This window comes from Phoxinus phoxinus (genome assembly GCF_949152265.1).
Source record: "Phoxinus phoxinus genome assembly, chromosome: 11".
Taxonomy (NCBI): Eukaryota; Metazoa; Chordata; class Actinopteri; order Cypriniformes; family Leuciscidae; genus Phoxinus; species Phoxinus phoxinus.
Genome location: NC_136886.1, coordinates 34,860,201 through 34,876,406, shown reverse-complemented (window position 1 = coordinate 34,876,406; position 16,206 = coordinate 34,860,201). Strand labels below are relative to the sequence as shown.

The following is a 16,206-nucleotide window of genomic DNA, read 5'->3' as shown; positions in this document are numbered from 1 at the left end:
AGAAACCTGTGCATATCCTCAGATTAAAATGTTAAAATTATTTAAAATTGTATTATTTATAGGTTCAATTTTTATTGTCATTCCATAAACATTTTTACATGAAGGAACTATAAGGTCCCGGTCAAGATAAAAACATTCATTAATAAAACATTAGAAACTAGAGTGTATGTATAAGCAGCTTTGTCAATAAATAGCATTAAAAAACTACAATAAACAATGCAAAAATAAAAACAGTAATAATTAGTTTAAAAAAAGACATACATAGTAAACAACTGTTACCAGTGGCATAGGTTTGATTTTGATATGGGTGGGGACGGGGACATCATTATATAGTTTTGATCGAAATTATTGCTAGGGATATATATCAATGTCACTGGATATTGGTAGGGACACGTCCCTAGCGTCCCTACTAAATTCTACGCCCCTGACTGTTACACATAAAACGTCTAAATACTTTTAATTTAAAAATAAAACGATATGATCCATGTTATTGCAGGCAGAGTAGCATATACACAATAGCATTAAAAAACTAGACAATGCAAAAATAAAAACTAATAATTAGTAATAAAGACATAAATAGTAAAAAAATGATTACACATAAAACATCTAAATAATACTTTTAATAAAAAAAACGATATTATCTATGTTATTATTTATACCAGAGCGCGTCGTGACGTCACGGCGAAGATCCCTATTGCACGCAGAGTAGCATATATACACAATAGCATTAAAAAGCGACAATGCAAAAATAAAAAAGTGTAATAATTAATAAAGACAAATATAATAGACATAAAAAAATGGTTACACATAAAATATCTACATAATACTTTTATTTATTTTTTAAACTACATGATTATGTTATTGCACGCAGAGTAGCATATATATTAATATAAATGTCGGTTGTCATGATATTTCACTATATTAGAGGAGATTTGGCGCCAAACCTGTACAGATACTGTATATTTTCAGTTGCTTGTTTAATCTGACGACAGTTCGCGCGCGCCGTTTACATTTCACAACGGAACGTCAATCAGACGTTGAAATATGAATGCTGAATATGAATATGAATGTGTTGCATGGCTGTTCATAATGAGTGTTGCTGTTGACAGGCCGTCTCGTCTCTGACTCATTGCGTTCTCATGAAGAAACCCGTTCTGGGAGGCGCCTGAACGCCTGAACGCCCTCAAACAAACCCTGAGAGAAACTTGTGGAAGTCCTCTAGCTGAAGGACAGAGTGTGTTTCGGGCCGAGAGATGAAACACACACACTCGTGCATGTGCTGCTGAGACACACACACACTCGTGCACGTGCTGCTGAAACACGCGCGCTTCGCTTCATTCGCGCAGGTGAGTTGGGCTTTTCTCAAATCGACTTTTTATTATTATTATCATTTACACACTTGTGAACGAAACTACAAGAATAGCTGAACATGCCGGACATCAGCTGTGTGTGTATCATGAACAGATTGTGCTTGAGATGAAGTCACATTAAACCTGAGAGACACAAAGCTTGTTTCTGAGATGTTGACTGACAGTGTTTCGGGGAAGTTGGATTATTATAATTATATAATTATTATATGCGGGGATAATTATACTGTATATACGTGTCGTGACTGATCAGGTTTGCTCAACTTCATTATTTTAAGTTACGGGATTATACTTTGGTAACACTTTACAGTAAGGTTAATTAGTTATAGTATTAACTAACATGAACTAACAATGAATGAGCAATACATTATGTTTATTAATCTTTGTTAACGTTAGTTAATAAAAATACAGATGTTCCTTGTTTGTTCGTGTTAGTTCACGGTGTATTAACTAATGTCAACAATTACAACCTTGATTTTAATAATTTACAGATGAAATCGAAAAATTAGAATATGGTGCAAAAGTTATTTCAGTAATTCAACTTAAAAGGTGAAACTAATATATTATAGAGACTCATTACATGCAAAGTGAGATATTTCAAGCCTTTATTTGTTATAATTGTGATTGTTTTACAGCTTATGAAAACCCCAAATTCAAAATTAGAATATTGTGAAAAGGTTTTCATAAGCTGTAAGCCATAATCATCACAATTATAACAAATAAAGGCTTGAAATATCTCACTTTGCATGTAATGAGTCTATATAATATATTAGTTTCACTTTTTAAGTTGAATTACTGAAATAAATGAACTTTTGCACCATATTCAAATATTTCCAGTTTCACCTGTATTAGTAAATGTTGAAATTATTATTAACTAACATTAATAAATGCTGTAGAAGTATTCTTAGTGCATGTTAACTATAAGGTTGTATTGTAGAGTGTAACCCTTATGTTTGATGTTCTGACACTCAGAGCTGAACCCTCTCTCTCCGGGGTCGGTGTGAAGATGATCCCTGTGAATGAGTTCAGGAACATCGTGTCGGAGCAGAACCCGCAGTTCCGGGTCCTGAAGCCCTGGTGGGACGTCCTGTCGGAGTATCTGGGCATCGCCATGCTCATGATCGGCGTGTTCGGCTGCACGGTTCAGGTACGGCATCTTCAGCTCGCAACATGATGTCATGGAAGCTTGGTAAAAACTTTAAAAGTAATTGCAACCTTTTTTATATATTTTTTTTCTTGCAGTTCCGAGGTCTAAAAAAAAAAGTGTCAAAATTGCGAGATATGAACTTCAAATTTCACAGATCTGACTTTATTTCTTGCAATAAAAATAAAAAAGTAATTGCAACTTTTTATCTCATAATTCTGACATTTTTCTTGCAATTCCGAATAAAAAAAATAAAAAAAAATCTGATAAGTCAAAATTGCAAGATATGACCTTTAAATTTCACAATTCTGACTATTTCTTGCAATAAAAAATAAAAAGTAATTCCCAATTTTTTCTTGCAATTCTTGTGTTCTAAATTTATTTTCCCCAAAATTGCGAGATATGAACTTTTATAAACATGCATTGAAGAAGAAGAAAAAAAAAAAAAAAAACATTACTGGAATGCATCTTGAGACAAACAATGGCACTGATATATTTAAGATCGATCAGTGCAAGTTTCTTTCAGTTCAGACGGCTCAATAATGCATCTCAATCTCAATCTCAAGCCTTGTCTGTGAAACCGGGCATACATCTCTCAATTCTGACTTTATTTCTTGCAATAAAAAGGTTCTCACAATTCTGATTGTGAGGTTTAGGCCTGGTGTCACAGACAAGGCTTCGATTAAGCCAGGATTAGGCCTCAGTTTAATTAGGACATTTAAGTAGCTTTAATAAACGTGGCTTAGAAACGTCTGGGACTATAGACTTAAGCCTTGTCTGTGAAACCGGGGGAAGATCTCGCAATTGCGAGTTATAAAGTCTGAATTGTGAGATAAAAAGTTGCAGTTAGCTTTTTTATTGCGTAGCTGAAGTTAAGTTTAGTCAACTTTATTTATAAAGCGCTTTTTACAATACAGAGTGTTTCAAAGCAGCTTTACAGAGATAACAGGAAAATAATGCAACAGTTTGTTTCTAGAAGAAAAGTCCAGCTTAAGTTCAGTGATGGTTCATTTTTGTTGTAAAAAAGTTATTAATTTAGTTAATTTATTTGCAGGAGATCAATAATACTGTTGAATATTAAGTGTCCTCCATGAAGCAAGCGATCATGTGATATCGTTGTTACGTCAGATTTACTAAGAATTCAGATATGATGATTCAAACTCTCGGTGTGCTCATGATATTATTCACGATCTAAAAAGAAAGTTCACATCAAAATGAAATGTCATGATTTCCTCGTCCTCATGTCAGTTCCTCTTCTTGAACACGACAGGAGCCGTTTTAAAGAGTCTTTGAGCTGCTTTTTCCATTCATTGATAGAGGACTGTGATTTTTACTGCGCCTCCAAAACAAACACCATCATAAAAGTATAATAACATTCGTCCATGTGACTCATGCACTTTATTAAGAAGTCATATGATGTTTTGTGTGAGGAACAACTTACATTATTCCCTCCACCACAGCTTTCAAATCGATTACATTCACAAATGCTACATGAAGACATATGGCTTATTTTGGGGTGAATTATTCCTTTGAAAAGTCAACATTTTTGTAATATGTGTATGTTAAAACTCTTCAGTGGTGTTGGACACTCAACATGTTCCCGGTTCTGCATGTAAACACAGTATTTTGGATTATAAATGGGGTCATGAGTCGGTAGCGCTGATGAGATTTGCTCTACAGAAGTGGTGGAACTTCATTATCAAAGGTAAAAAATACTTAGTTCCTCTGCATTTGGGAAGCTGCATTTAAAATCCACAAATAACCAGTGGCACGTGAATGTGCACGAAGCTTCTGATCAGGAGTGTGTGCAATAAAGAGACGCGATTAGACAAGAGCGTTTGCTGATTAGATAAACCCTGTGAGGTGTGTTTACAACGGCTCCTGATCTTTCCTCTGGTGCGGTTCTTTCTTCTTTTTTTTTGGTAATGAAATAAATGTACTATATTTTAGTTGGATAATATTCTTTATTTAATATTTTAGGGGATTTTTTGAGCATAGACCTGAAATTTTTATTTCCAGTTTCAGTAATACTCCACTGTTTTTCATATTAAACTATGTTATTCCTTTAAAGCAGCACCAGGTAACTTTTCAACCTTAATAATATATTTCCAAGTCTCTTGTGATGGTACATCAACTTACAATAGGTTGAATGACATGTCTGCCATAGCCTGACGGGGTATGTAGCGTTTTTAATCGTACTTTTAAACTTCGGGTTTCGGGTAGTAACCGGCGAACAAAGAGAACTACAAAATTCGACTGCTTTACGGCATATATGTCACTTCCACCACCACCCCCACTTCCTTAAAATCGGACGTGCGAGCCAAACTAGCGTTTGTTTGCCAAATGTTATAGTCATGGCCGAAGCAGCACAGAAAAGCAAGAAAGCAAAGGTTTTGTCGGAGGAAAGCAACAAGAGGAAACGAGAAAGTGATCGTATTAAAGGCAGAACGAGGATCAACATTGTTTCTCGCTGGCGTGAGCTGAAGGAGGAGGAGGGGTGCCTGATGCCACCCGTCCCGGTTTTCCAGGGATTATTCTCTTTTTTGAGCGACAGTCCCAGAAAATTCATATTCTTTCCCGGGACACGAATTGTCCCGTTTTTTTGTGAAAATGTAGGCTACTTCTAAAGTAGAATTTCCTGGTTTCAAATTAAACCGTTTCCGTCTACTGTTACTGTGTTTTCTTCATAGTTGTGTACAGTACATCCAATCCTGTGTCCGTAAACGGGTAAAAACCATGGTAAAAACGGGTAAAACAGTGGATTGGCCAATGCCAGGCGTTTACTTTTATTTGATTGGAAGCTCAACTTATCGCCTAGCAACTGCCTGTGCTGTCGGTAGGTCGGTCGCGCGCGCGCATCAACTCACATCCAAGATGATACAGTGTGACTTTAGTTGCTAGGCTAGCTAGCTTTTTAAAAACTGTCTATTTACATCTATTGTGTGAAATGGGGAGAGACGGACGAGGAGGATAACCACTGTCTATGAGGATAACACAACAAAGTCGGATGAGCCACCAGTGTCAAAGAAAATACTATTTACAACCTACAACTCAGACCCCAACAAATAATAATAATCTGAGTGTCCCGGTTTTTCACAAATCAAAGGTGGCAACCCTATGCTCGACCGATGCGGACTTTCAAATATCAAATGAAAGCCTATGTCTAAAGGGCGTGTACAAGTTTGGTAGGGGCTACATTCTTGCAAGTAAATATATAAGATGGCTACAAAATAATATTTTAGGATACCTAACATGTCTGTGATATTTGTTTATTTGTCTTGCCTCAAGCTATAGCCTAATGCAAATCGATTTGTAAAATTTGCAGATTCATCTATGGTAGCTTGATATTATAATATTGACGATATGGTTATTATATCTACCACTCAAACATTGCATTGAAGTATCATATAGATTCAGTAAAACGGTAACCAATAGACTAGGCTACTATAATGACGCTGGCTTGTAAACGTGAGCATCGCGATCATTTGTCGTTTGAAAAAAAAATAAAACCCATGAAATTATATTCATATCATGACATGCTGAAATATATGCCACTGTACCTGGATGAAGACATTTCACACGCGACGCAAGCAGAACACCTGCATGTGAACTCCTACAGTGTTCAGGGCTATCATGGTTGTCAACAAATGCACGTGCATGACAGAGTTTACGACAGTAGTAGAGGACAATACTGTTTCCCAACTGTAGGGGGACCCCGAGAGCAAAAAAAAGAAAAGTAACCTAGTGTTACTTTAACTTAGACGAGTTGATGCTCTCTCGTCTCAGTGCGTGCACTTAATCGCTCTGGCGCGCGGTGACACTTTGATAGCACTTAGCTTAGCCCAGTTAATTCATTAGGGACCAAACAGAGATGAAGTTACAGTAGTAGCGACCAAACACCTCCACGTTTTCCCCATTTAAATACATTTACACGAGTAGTTACACAACCAAGTATGGTGACACAAATTAAAACGTGGCATTAATGTAATTAACGACATTAATGTATGGCTTTAATGTAAGCACTTCGACTCGGCGCAGTAATATCATCACTCCTGATGATATTACTGTGATGATATTACTGCACCGAGTCGAAGTGCTCCCAAGTGCTATTCCGTTTGGTCCCTAATGAATGAACTGGGCTAAGCGCTATCAAAGTGTCACCGCGCGCCAGAGCGATTGAGTGGAGTATCCCTTTAAACTGTGGTAAATCCTGAATGCTTCAGAGCAACAGACGTAAGTTTGAAATCTCTTTCGACACTTGGCAGATTATTGCTGAAGTGAAAAAAGTTTTAAAATGTTAACTTAAAAAAGTAACAGACTTTTATATGTGTATTGTTATGAAAAATTAACAAAAATACTATTTTAAATTTTTATATGAAATATGTAAATTCAAAATCATGTTTTACTCTAAAACTGCTAGAAAATCAAAGCCATAAATCTAAACAAGTTGTGTTCCAAATTTGAGGTTGATATCTCAAAAAATGAGCGTTCAGTGAGATTGCAGTACCAAACGCTTCCACTAGAGGAAATTCGTCTCCCATTCCTTTCCAATGCGCTCGTTTTTGACCGCGAGGAGCACAAGTGTGACTATTTTTTACAGGACCATTTAACCTTTTCGAATCCGGTCCATGATTTGTGTGTGTGTTCATACAGCAAGTGCCAAAACCTTTACCAAGTTTCGTACCATTCCAATGAAGTAAAAAATAAACGTAAAATTTTCCAGTCAAAAATGACCGAAGAGCCAGAGGGTTAAATGTCCATGATTTCAGTGTTTCGTGTATCGACATCATTGATGCTTAGACACTCTTCATCTCTCCTCAGCTGACGCAAGACAAGATATCTTGCCTGCCGAACCGGCTCACGGGTCTCTCTCACGGAGACAGGGACTGCAATCACATACGGCAGCACAAGGAGAACGAGAGCCTGTGGGAGTTCGCCATCACCAAACATCTCAGTCCAAACATCGTGGAGGTGTTCGGGAGGAAGAACGGCCTCGATATCCACCAGTACGAGTTCGTCAACCACTTCTGCTATGAACGTGCCGTGCACTGGTATGGCAAATACTTCCCTTACCTCGTCGTCATCCACAGTATGATCTTTATGGTGGCCAGCAGCTTCTGGTTCAAGTTCCCAGGGACGTCGTCTAAGATCGAGATGTTTGTAATCATACTGGGGAAATGCTTCGACTCTCCCTGGACCACAAGAGCCATCAGCGAAGTGTCCGAAGAAAGGCGAGAAGAGAGAATGGTCGTATGGAGAAAGAATACAATGACCAAATCAGACACGGGCAACGACGACGACATGGTGTCTCTAATCCGATCTTCCGTGAAGGATCAGAAATCGCCAGAAACGGCCGCGTCACTCTTGGATAAAAAAGAGGGCGAGCAAGCCAAGGCCTTGTTCGAAAGAGTCAAGAAGTTTCGGACACATGTTGAAGAAGCGGATCTTCTTTACCTCATGTACGTTCTTCAAACGGTGCTCAAAGTCTTTAAATTTGCTTTAATCACTATTTATAGTATCGTTTTGGTCCCGAACATCCAGATTGTGGTGATGTGTTCGGTGCCTCCAGATCTGACCGGGTTTGAGGCGTTCTGCTGCAACTACAACAAAGCACATCTGTTTTCCAAATTAGCATATTGCTACATATGCTTAGTCGGGGTTTATGGACTGCTGTGCATTTATTCACTTTACTGGCTCTTTCATCGACCACTCAAAGAGTATTCCTTTGAGGCGGTGCGCTTGGAGACGGGAATCAACGACATCCCGGATGTTAAGAATGATTTTGCGTTTCTCCTGCACCTTAGTGACCAGTACGATGCCTTATACTCCAAACGCTTTGCCGTCTTCCTCTCTGAGGTGAGCGAGTGCCGTTTACGGCAGATGAACCTCAACAACGAGTGGACGGTTGATAAACTCCGCGCTCGTCTGTCGCGCAACGCCAGCGAGAGGTTGGAGCTACACTTGTTCATGCTTCCAGGTCTACCGGACACCGTCTTCGAGGTTTCGGAAGTAGAGTCGCTCAAACTGGAAATGATAAGCAACGTCACGGTGCCTGGAAGTGTAACGCAGCTCGCGGCCTTACAGGAGATGTCGTTGATCAACAGTCCGGCTAAGCTTCCGCTACCGGCGTTCAATCACCTGTGCGAGAACCTAAAGGTTCTGCGTCTGACCTTTGAAGGCCCGGATCAAGTTCCCCAGTGGATGTACAACTTACAAAACATGGAAGAGCTTCACTTAAGCGGCCCTTTAAGCAACGAACTCTCTCGTAGTCCTTCCCTCAACCCTTTACGTGAGCTCAAAAACCTGCGCGTGCTAACGTTACGTAGCAACCTGATCAAGATACCACCTAGTATTGTGGACGTTTCCAATCAGCTTTTGCGATTGTGCGTTCACAATGAAGGAACGAGGCTTCAGGTTTTCAACAGCCTAAAGAAGCTGGTTAGCCTAGCCACTTTGGAGCTAACAGGCTGCTGTCTTGAGCGAATCCCAAGCGCGGTTTTTAGCCTTTCCCATCTCCAAGAGCTGGACCTTAAAGAGAACAGGCTCATCACCGTAGAAGAAATCTTGAGTTTGCAGCACTGCCGACGTTTGACGACCCTCAAACTCTGGCATAATGACATTTCCTACATCCCAGAACACGTTAGCAAACTCCGCGCGCTGGAGACGCTGGACGTCAGCTGGAATAAGATCCACAAGCTTCCACTTCGGTTGTGTTACTGCACTAAACTTCGACATCTGGATCTCTCGCACAACCAGCTGACATCTCTTCCCTCGGAGATCGGCGTCCTACAGTGTCTCCAGTTCTTCTCGGTGGCCTTCAACTCTCTGGAGAGTCTCCCTGAAGAGCTCTTTTCCTGCAAGAGGCTGAAGGTCCTAGCGTTGGGAAATAACAGCATTTCCACCTTGTCCCCACGGATTGGGAATCTGGCTCTGCTGGTTCGGCTCGAGCTGAAGGGAAACAGGCTCGAGTCTTTGCCTGTAGAAATCGCCGACTGTCTCCTACTAAAACTGGCTGCTCTGATAGTGGAAGATAGTCTGATGGACCTGCTGCCTTCGGACGTGAAGGACAGATTGAAGCACAGATAATCACAACACTGGCTCACATTCTTAGTTTTAATGGGAGTATGCTTTGAATAAATCATACACTGTGAACCCGAAGTGAAATTAACCAAATGAAATGAGTTAATTTCGCTCAAAAAATGACTGAAAGTTCTTAGTACTTGATAGAAAAAAGTGAACTCAATGGCCCAGTTTCACAGACAGGGCTTAGCCTACTTCAAGATTAGGCCTTACTTCAATTAGGTCACTTAAAGGTGGGGTAACCTGTATTTCAAAAATGCTGTTGGACATTGTTAATATTTGAAATCAACCCAAATAAACACACCCTCTCTTCATTGCTCCGCCTCCAAAACTCACACTCCAATCCTGACAGCCCTGCTCAGAGTCGGCCTCGAACCCGATCCCCCTGCAAGCGAGTCGAGTGCACTAACAATGCGTTTCCATTACAGATTTTTTCCAAAACGCGATTTTTTTCCGAAATGTCGATAAAAAACTATTGCGAAATGACGCCGTTTCCATTAACCGGTGTTATGCGATTAAAACGTATTTTTGTTCTTCTCGTGATAAGTCATTCCAAAAATCATGGCGACAGACGTTGGTAGGTTTATGTATATCCAGCCGCCGCACTGGCCATTATTATTAATGGAAGGAGACGTGTGTGTGTGTGTGTGTTATCCAATCATTAACGTCAAGGAAAGACTCTTATACTGTGAGCGGCTCATATGAGGAGTTTGTGTTTCTCAGTTCTGCTTCGAGGTCTTGATTGTGGCGTTTCTTTGAGGTTTAGAATCCAGTATTCCTGTAATTATTTTGTCTTTTATGAGTTTAATAAAGAACTCGTCTCGTCTTCTGTCCAAACACACACCGCGTCCTCTACGTCAGGCGACTGTAAATACGTAAAAACTGTTTCCATTGCAGTTTTGCGTAATATTTATTTTTCAAATTGCCTGAAAAACCTCCTCATGCGAGCATAAAAACTTTTTTGCGATAAATGGGAGGGTACTATACGGTTATCCGGACTACACGATGGCCTACCCCTAATCCCGCCCCTAAACCTACCCGTCACTGGGGTTAAGACCAATCATACGATGGCCTACCCCTAATCCCGCCCCTAAACCTACCCGTCACTGGGGTTAAGACCAATCAGGGATGACTATACGGACTATACGGGACTAAAAGACACACGAGTGGTCCGGATAATGGTATAGTTCCAATGGGAGTTTTTGCGAAATTGTTTCCATTGGGCGTATTTTCAATTTGCAATTTCAATTTGCGCAATTTAAATGCGGCTAATGACGCTAAACACTGCATTCACTAGCAGTCGTCAGTGCGACTCTCACTAGCTGGCACGCAATCCAAGAGAGGATGTCTGTTTATCATAGCAGAAGCGCAACTATAAAATAATGCGTCACAAATAATAAAGCGCACTAATGACAAGGAAGCACTAAAATGTTTTACGTAAAGTACACAATAGTAATTACAAACAAGAGTTGGTTGTTACTTGCCAACAGTACAGCAGCTCCAGACACACAATGACACTCTAAAACCCAGTGTTACTCACGTGTGATCCCGAATCAAAGCAACATCCGCGTCTGTCTTCAGGCTTGGAAAACTTTTCCAATATGAATGCGGGTCCTAAAGCTCTCGCCCAGTCATAACCCTTAATTTTCCAGTTATCTCTTCTGAGCTTTTCTCTAACCTCTAATGCTGATTGGCTACACACATTATTGTTGTTTGTTTGTGTGTCAGTCCGACTAACTTCCAAACAGCGTTTTTCAAACATTGCTTACCCCACCTAGCTTTTATAAACGTGCCTTAGAAAAAAAAACATTACTGGTGTGCATTTTGAGTTAAAATATATATCAGTGAAAGTTGCTTTTAGTTAAAGGCACACTATGCAGTTTTTGTTTTTGTCAAACAGCGACCTCTAGAGTCGCTGTGGAGTACTTGTATTTAACGTTACTTTCGTAAATACCACTCACGTTTTCGTTTTCGTCGTCAACTCTGCCATGATTCACGTCTGAAATGCGTGCTAGTGTCTTCCATAGAGGCTGCTTCATATGTTGTTGATGTATGTGACGTCGTTCTGGTTTTCGTCGACTGGTTTTGCCAGTTTGCTATCGGGATGATTCGCCCAACTACGAGTTCGTTTACCATTGAAATGACTTCGAAGCTGTTATATTAAGGTGCAAATATTGCATAGTGTGCCTTTAAAACAGCTCAAACGTGCATTTTAGTCTGGGACTAGGTTAAGCCTTGTCTGTGAAACCGGGAGAATAACTGATTGTATTACGCTGAACTTAAACTGAATGAGTTTTTAGCATGGATTGCGTTAGACTGCATAAGGAGAATAAATGTTGAAATAAAGTGTTATTTTGTGTTGTGCATTAATATAATGCGACATGTGTTAGTGTTTAATCCTCTGCTATGTTGGGTTTGTGTTGTGTTGGAGAGCGAGGATATTGAAGTTTTTTAAGACATGTTTTGTACATGCAGATGTATTGTGATCATCTATTTGCTAGTTATATTAGCACATGCAACTGTGTTTAGCTAACAGCTAGTTGTAAAAAAGGTTAAAATGTTAATTAATTTAATTTAGTATCTAGTTTGTTTGAGTTAGGTTAGTCAACATTTTATTAAATTGCAATTAACATGTTTGTGTTGTACAAAATCTTACATGCTAACTTAATTTGAGTTTATTAACTTAATTTTGATTGCCTCAAATTTGTGTAGTTCTGTGAACTTATTAGGGTTTACAGTATAGCTGATTTATTTGATGACATTGATGATGTGAGCAATGATCAAAACTCAATGAAATTCGCCGTTTACAGCAATTAAGTTTGTTTGTGTGAGTTATACAAGCGTAAGGTGGGTCCCGTGACAGTCATTGTGTTTATGGCGTGAAGTAATGAACTTTCACCCGTCGGACTCGACAGACATCACGTCTCGAATCACACACTCTCTTGAGTTGCCACTTATTTTGAATGCGTTGTAACAGCTAAAAAGTAGATCATATATAGTATGAATGTGTGTAGTATGAATGAAATTCGGACATACCATATTTGTCATGTTGTCATTATCATGTGACCTTCCAGCGTCGCTTCACTGCCAATCATAAATCCTCTCCCGTGGCCTCATGGGATAGTAGTGTCCATCATATGCAAACTTCAGACTCTCGCCGGAAGAAGTAGGTCATCCAGGTACTTTTTGCCTACTATATTATGAGTACTGTGAATTCAGACATTCCCATACTGTGTTGTTTTATACACCTTATACATATATATATATATATAGGGAAGTATGAGATTTGCGGACACATGTTTAGACAGGAGCCCAGTCCTGTTCTTGGAGAGTTCAGAGAACAGCACACCTGTCTGTAATTAATTATCAAGTGTTGATGAGTATTCTAATGAGCTGGTGCAGGTGTGTTCGATTAGAGTTGGAGCTGAACTTTGCAGGAAAGTCTCTCAAAATGAAAATCTATCAAAAATTATTATATGTTCATGTGCAGACACACGGTGTTAAAATAATAGAACACAACAGCTGGTCCGAAAATAAATATGCCATTTATTTTCCCATAAGATCATTTATTATTAAAGTCTCCCTGTGGTGAAAATCCAGCTTTTAATGTTGTTTATGTGTCTATGTGGTGTACCTGTCAATATGCTTTAAGACAAACCATGTGTAAATTAATAAGACAACACCATTGCTGAGTCACAAACTTGTAACCAATCAGATCAACGTGTGATCGTCAACCAGTGGATCTCTGAGCTGAGTGAGTGAGTGGAGGCGGGGCTCATTTGCATATTCATAGAACCGCACATACTAAATGAGGCAAGGGTGTCGAGTTACATTCAAGCTATTTTAAGGCATAAATATGTAATTTTGATGATCAAAGATGAGTTTTAAGGGATACAATTATTGACTACAGGGGGACTTTAAATGTTTGTATGTATGTGAATATTTTGCAATAAACATAAAATATGTTGTTTCTACGCACAATCAACATCTTTAAATCAATCTGGGTTTTTTTGTCCTACTTTTTTGCTTCAAATCAAAATATTATTGTGTCAAATATTACAAATAATGTTCTCGTAGCGTTTGGTTTGCTTTGTTTTTTAATCCCTCTATAGAAAAAAAATATTTCCGGAACCAACGCCACTGAATAAGTAGATGGGCACTGTTGCACTTTACATATACACTGACACTATCAGAAATATGCACACTGGCCATAAGAATATATGAGATGTGAATGAGATTAGTTGATGTGTCCTGATGTTTTGAGCAGCTGTGGGCTCTCTCCCACCGGCCGCGAACACACTCGAGGTCACGGATCTACAGCTGCTAGAGAATCATCACGCTCACACACACATGATCCCAGTGCTGTGTGTGTCACTTTAGCCTGAATTGTTTCTGTATTTCTAGTTTTTGTTTTTTCAATGGTATTTAAGCTCAAGGTTATCTATTGAAGGAAGTTCCCTCAGGTGTTTAAACGTTCACACCTGAATAGATCTGATTAGAAATGAATTCAGATTTTCTTTATAACAACACACACACAAACACACACACACACAAACACACACAAATATGCAATTCTTAACAATGAAACTTCTTTTGTGTTGTTTCCCAATGGTAGGTGTGGCTGAGCAAGTGGAAATTTCCATGTGTGTGTGTGTGCGTGTGTGTGTGATACCTGGACAAAGCTGCTAACATTTATTTTTCTTATCATTAAGTACACTATTAGAAACTTTGCACATTCAAATTCAGTTCAGCCAACCACCTGATCTGTTAATGTCATGTGACTCTTGAGCACAGGAAATGATGTCATGACATCACAAGAGTCCCAAACACTAGTGACTGAGCTTTGATTTTAAGAGTGTAAGCCTCCAAAGCAATATCATGACATAGTTGTAAATGAATGTTACTTGCACAAAAATGAATTGTCAGAATATGTAAATTATTAAGCCAATCAGCAGAAGCCTCAGTGGCTCCCTCTACTGGCAGATTAGTTGTAATCATTATATGCGGGTGTAAAACATATCCTCATGTCTTTGGAGGAATGGAGAGAATCAAAAGAAGTCTCCATACTGTTTTAGATGTTATATATATATATATATCTTCAGTATGTTTACAGATTAATATGTTCTATGGATGGGATGTGTAGACACTTGTTTTTTAATCGTACAGTATTAGTTTGTAAGGTTTCATTTCTGTGCACATTGGACTTCCTCCTTTACAATAAAGCTTAGTCATTCTTGTTACGCAAAGAATTTCTTAAGCAAACAATTCAAAATATAATATAAAAACACAAGCAGTCCGACTTTGGTGTCTTGAAGGTCATTGTGTACGAATAATAAAGTGTTTTGTGTGTGAGGAATGTGTTGATTTTGAGACAGAAGAAGTGATTGTAGCGTATCAGAAGATGAACTGCACAGAGTTTGGAATAAGTGCACTTAGTATGGAGAAAAGTGGGTTTTGTGTACAGGCTGAGGACCTGATGCTAAAATGTAATATTCACAGTGTTGCAGGTCAACTATGTCTGGTTAATACTGTAATAATGTCATCGACACGGCATCCAATCCCCTGAAGTGAACAAAAGTCCCACTAAAACTGATCTCAATCTACAAGAACATAAAGTTGAAGCTTCAGGTCATCAGGCCTCCATGTTTGTCCAGTTGTTTTAAACCCCATTAAACGGTTATATCGCAGGATTTACTCACGTACGCGAGTATATGGACTTTGTCCGGTGATCTCACACACTCACTGTTTTATGATTGACAGCTCTGATTGTTGGCACGATTGATGATGTCAAGCATATAACAATTTGTTTAATCATCTACTGGTCTTTTCAGCCCATATGAAATGTAATATATGACATGTCCCTATATCGCTACGCCGTCATATGCTAAATATAAAACAATATATTGCTATCATATATCATACATATATGTTAATATAGATTTTTAACATATATAAATTTGCCATATTAAATGAGTATATTGACATATATTAATTAGGGCTGTCAAAAGATTAATCGTGATTAATCACATCCAAAATAAAAGTTTGTGTTTGCATAATATATGTGTGTGTACTGTGTAGAATTATTATGTATAAATACACACACATTAATGTATATATTTAAGGAATAATTGCATTTATATACAGTATATACATTTATATAATTTATATTATATATAAATATTTTATATATAAATATAACCAATTTTTCTTAAATATATACAGGAATGTGTTTTTTTTCATATATATAAATAATTATACACAGTACACACACATATATTATGTAAACACAAACTTTTATTTTGGATGCGATTAATCACGATTAATCTTTTGACAGCCTTAATATTAATATGATGTATATGATTATTATTTATGTAATACTGTATGTTTTGACCATATATGTCACCGATATGTTTAATTTATATATGCCAAACTGTTTACTATTTAACTATTTATTTTAAGTATCCACATTTCATTTCAATTTCTATCTCATTTTCGAATCTTTTATAAATAAAATGTATTATTTATTATTATTTTACCTCTTCATGACCATCTCATATAAAAACAAAACAAATACTACACAAATTCTATTTGAAAACTGATAATTATATATGTGAC

General features: G+C 38.2%; 1 protein-coding gene across 1 annotated transcript; it reads left to right on the top strand.

The window, feature by feature from the left end:
* Positions 1-1,217: 1,217 nt before the first annotated feature.
* On the top strand, positions 1,218-13,582 carry LOC307006935 (volume-regulated anion channel subunit LRRC8E). The gene is made up of 3 exons (XM_079628472.1): positions 1,218-1,346; positions 2,340-2,514; positions 7,333-13,582. The coding sequence occupies exons 2-3, from the start codon at positions 2,374-2,376 to the stop codon at positions 9,595-9,597; spliced, it is 2,406 nt and encodes an 801-aa protein (XP_079484598.1). The 5' UTR covers positions 1,218-1,346; positions 2,340-2,373; the 3' UTR covers positions 9,598-13,582.
* Positions 13,583-16,206: the final 2,624 nt, after the last annotated feature.

What these genes read in the sequence shown, in the direction of transcription:
- LOC307006935 (XM_079628472.1), top strand. Translation starts at nt 2,374, where the DNA reads ATGATCCCTGTGAATGAGTTCAGGAACATCGTGTCGGAGCAGAACCCG. An exon ending in TGTTCGGCTGCACGGTTCAG is followed by an intron (nt 2,515 to 7,332) that starts GTACGGCATCTT and finishes ATCTCTCCTCAG; the next exon opens with CTGACGCAAGACAAGATATC.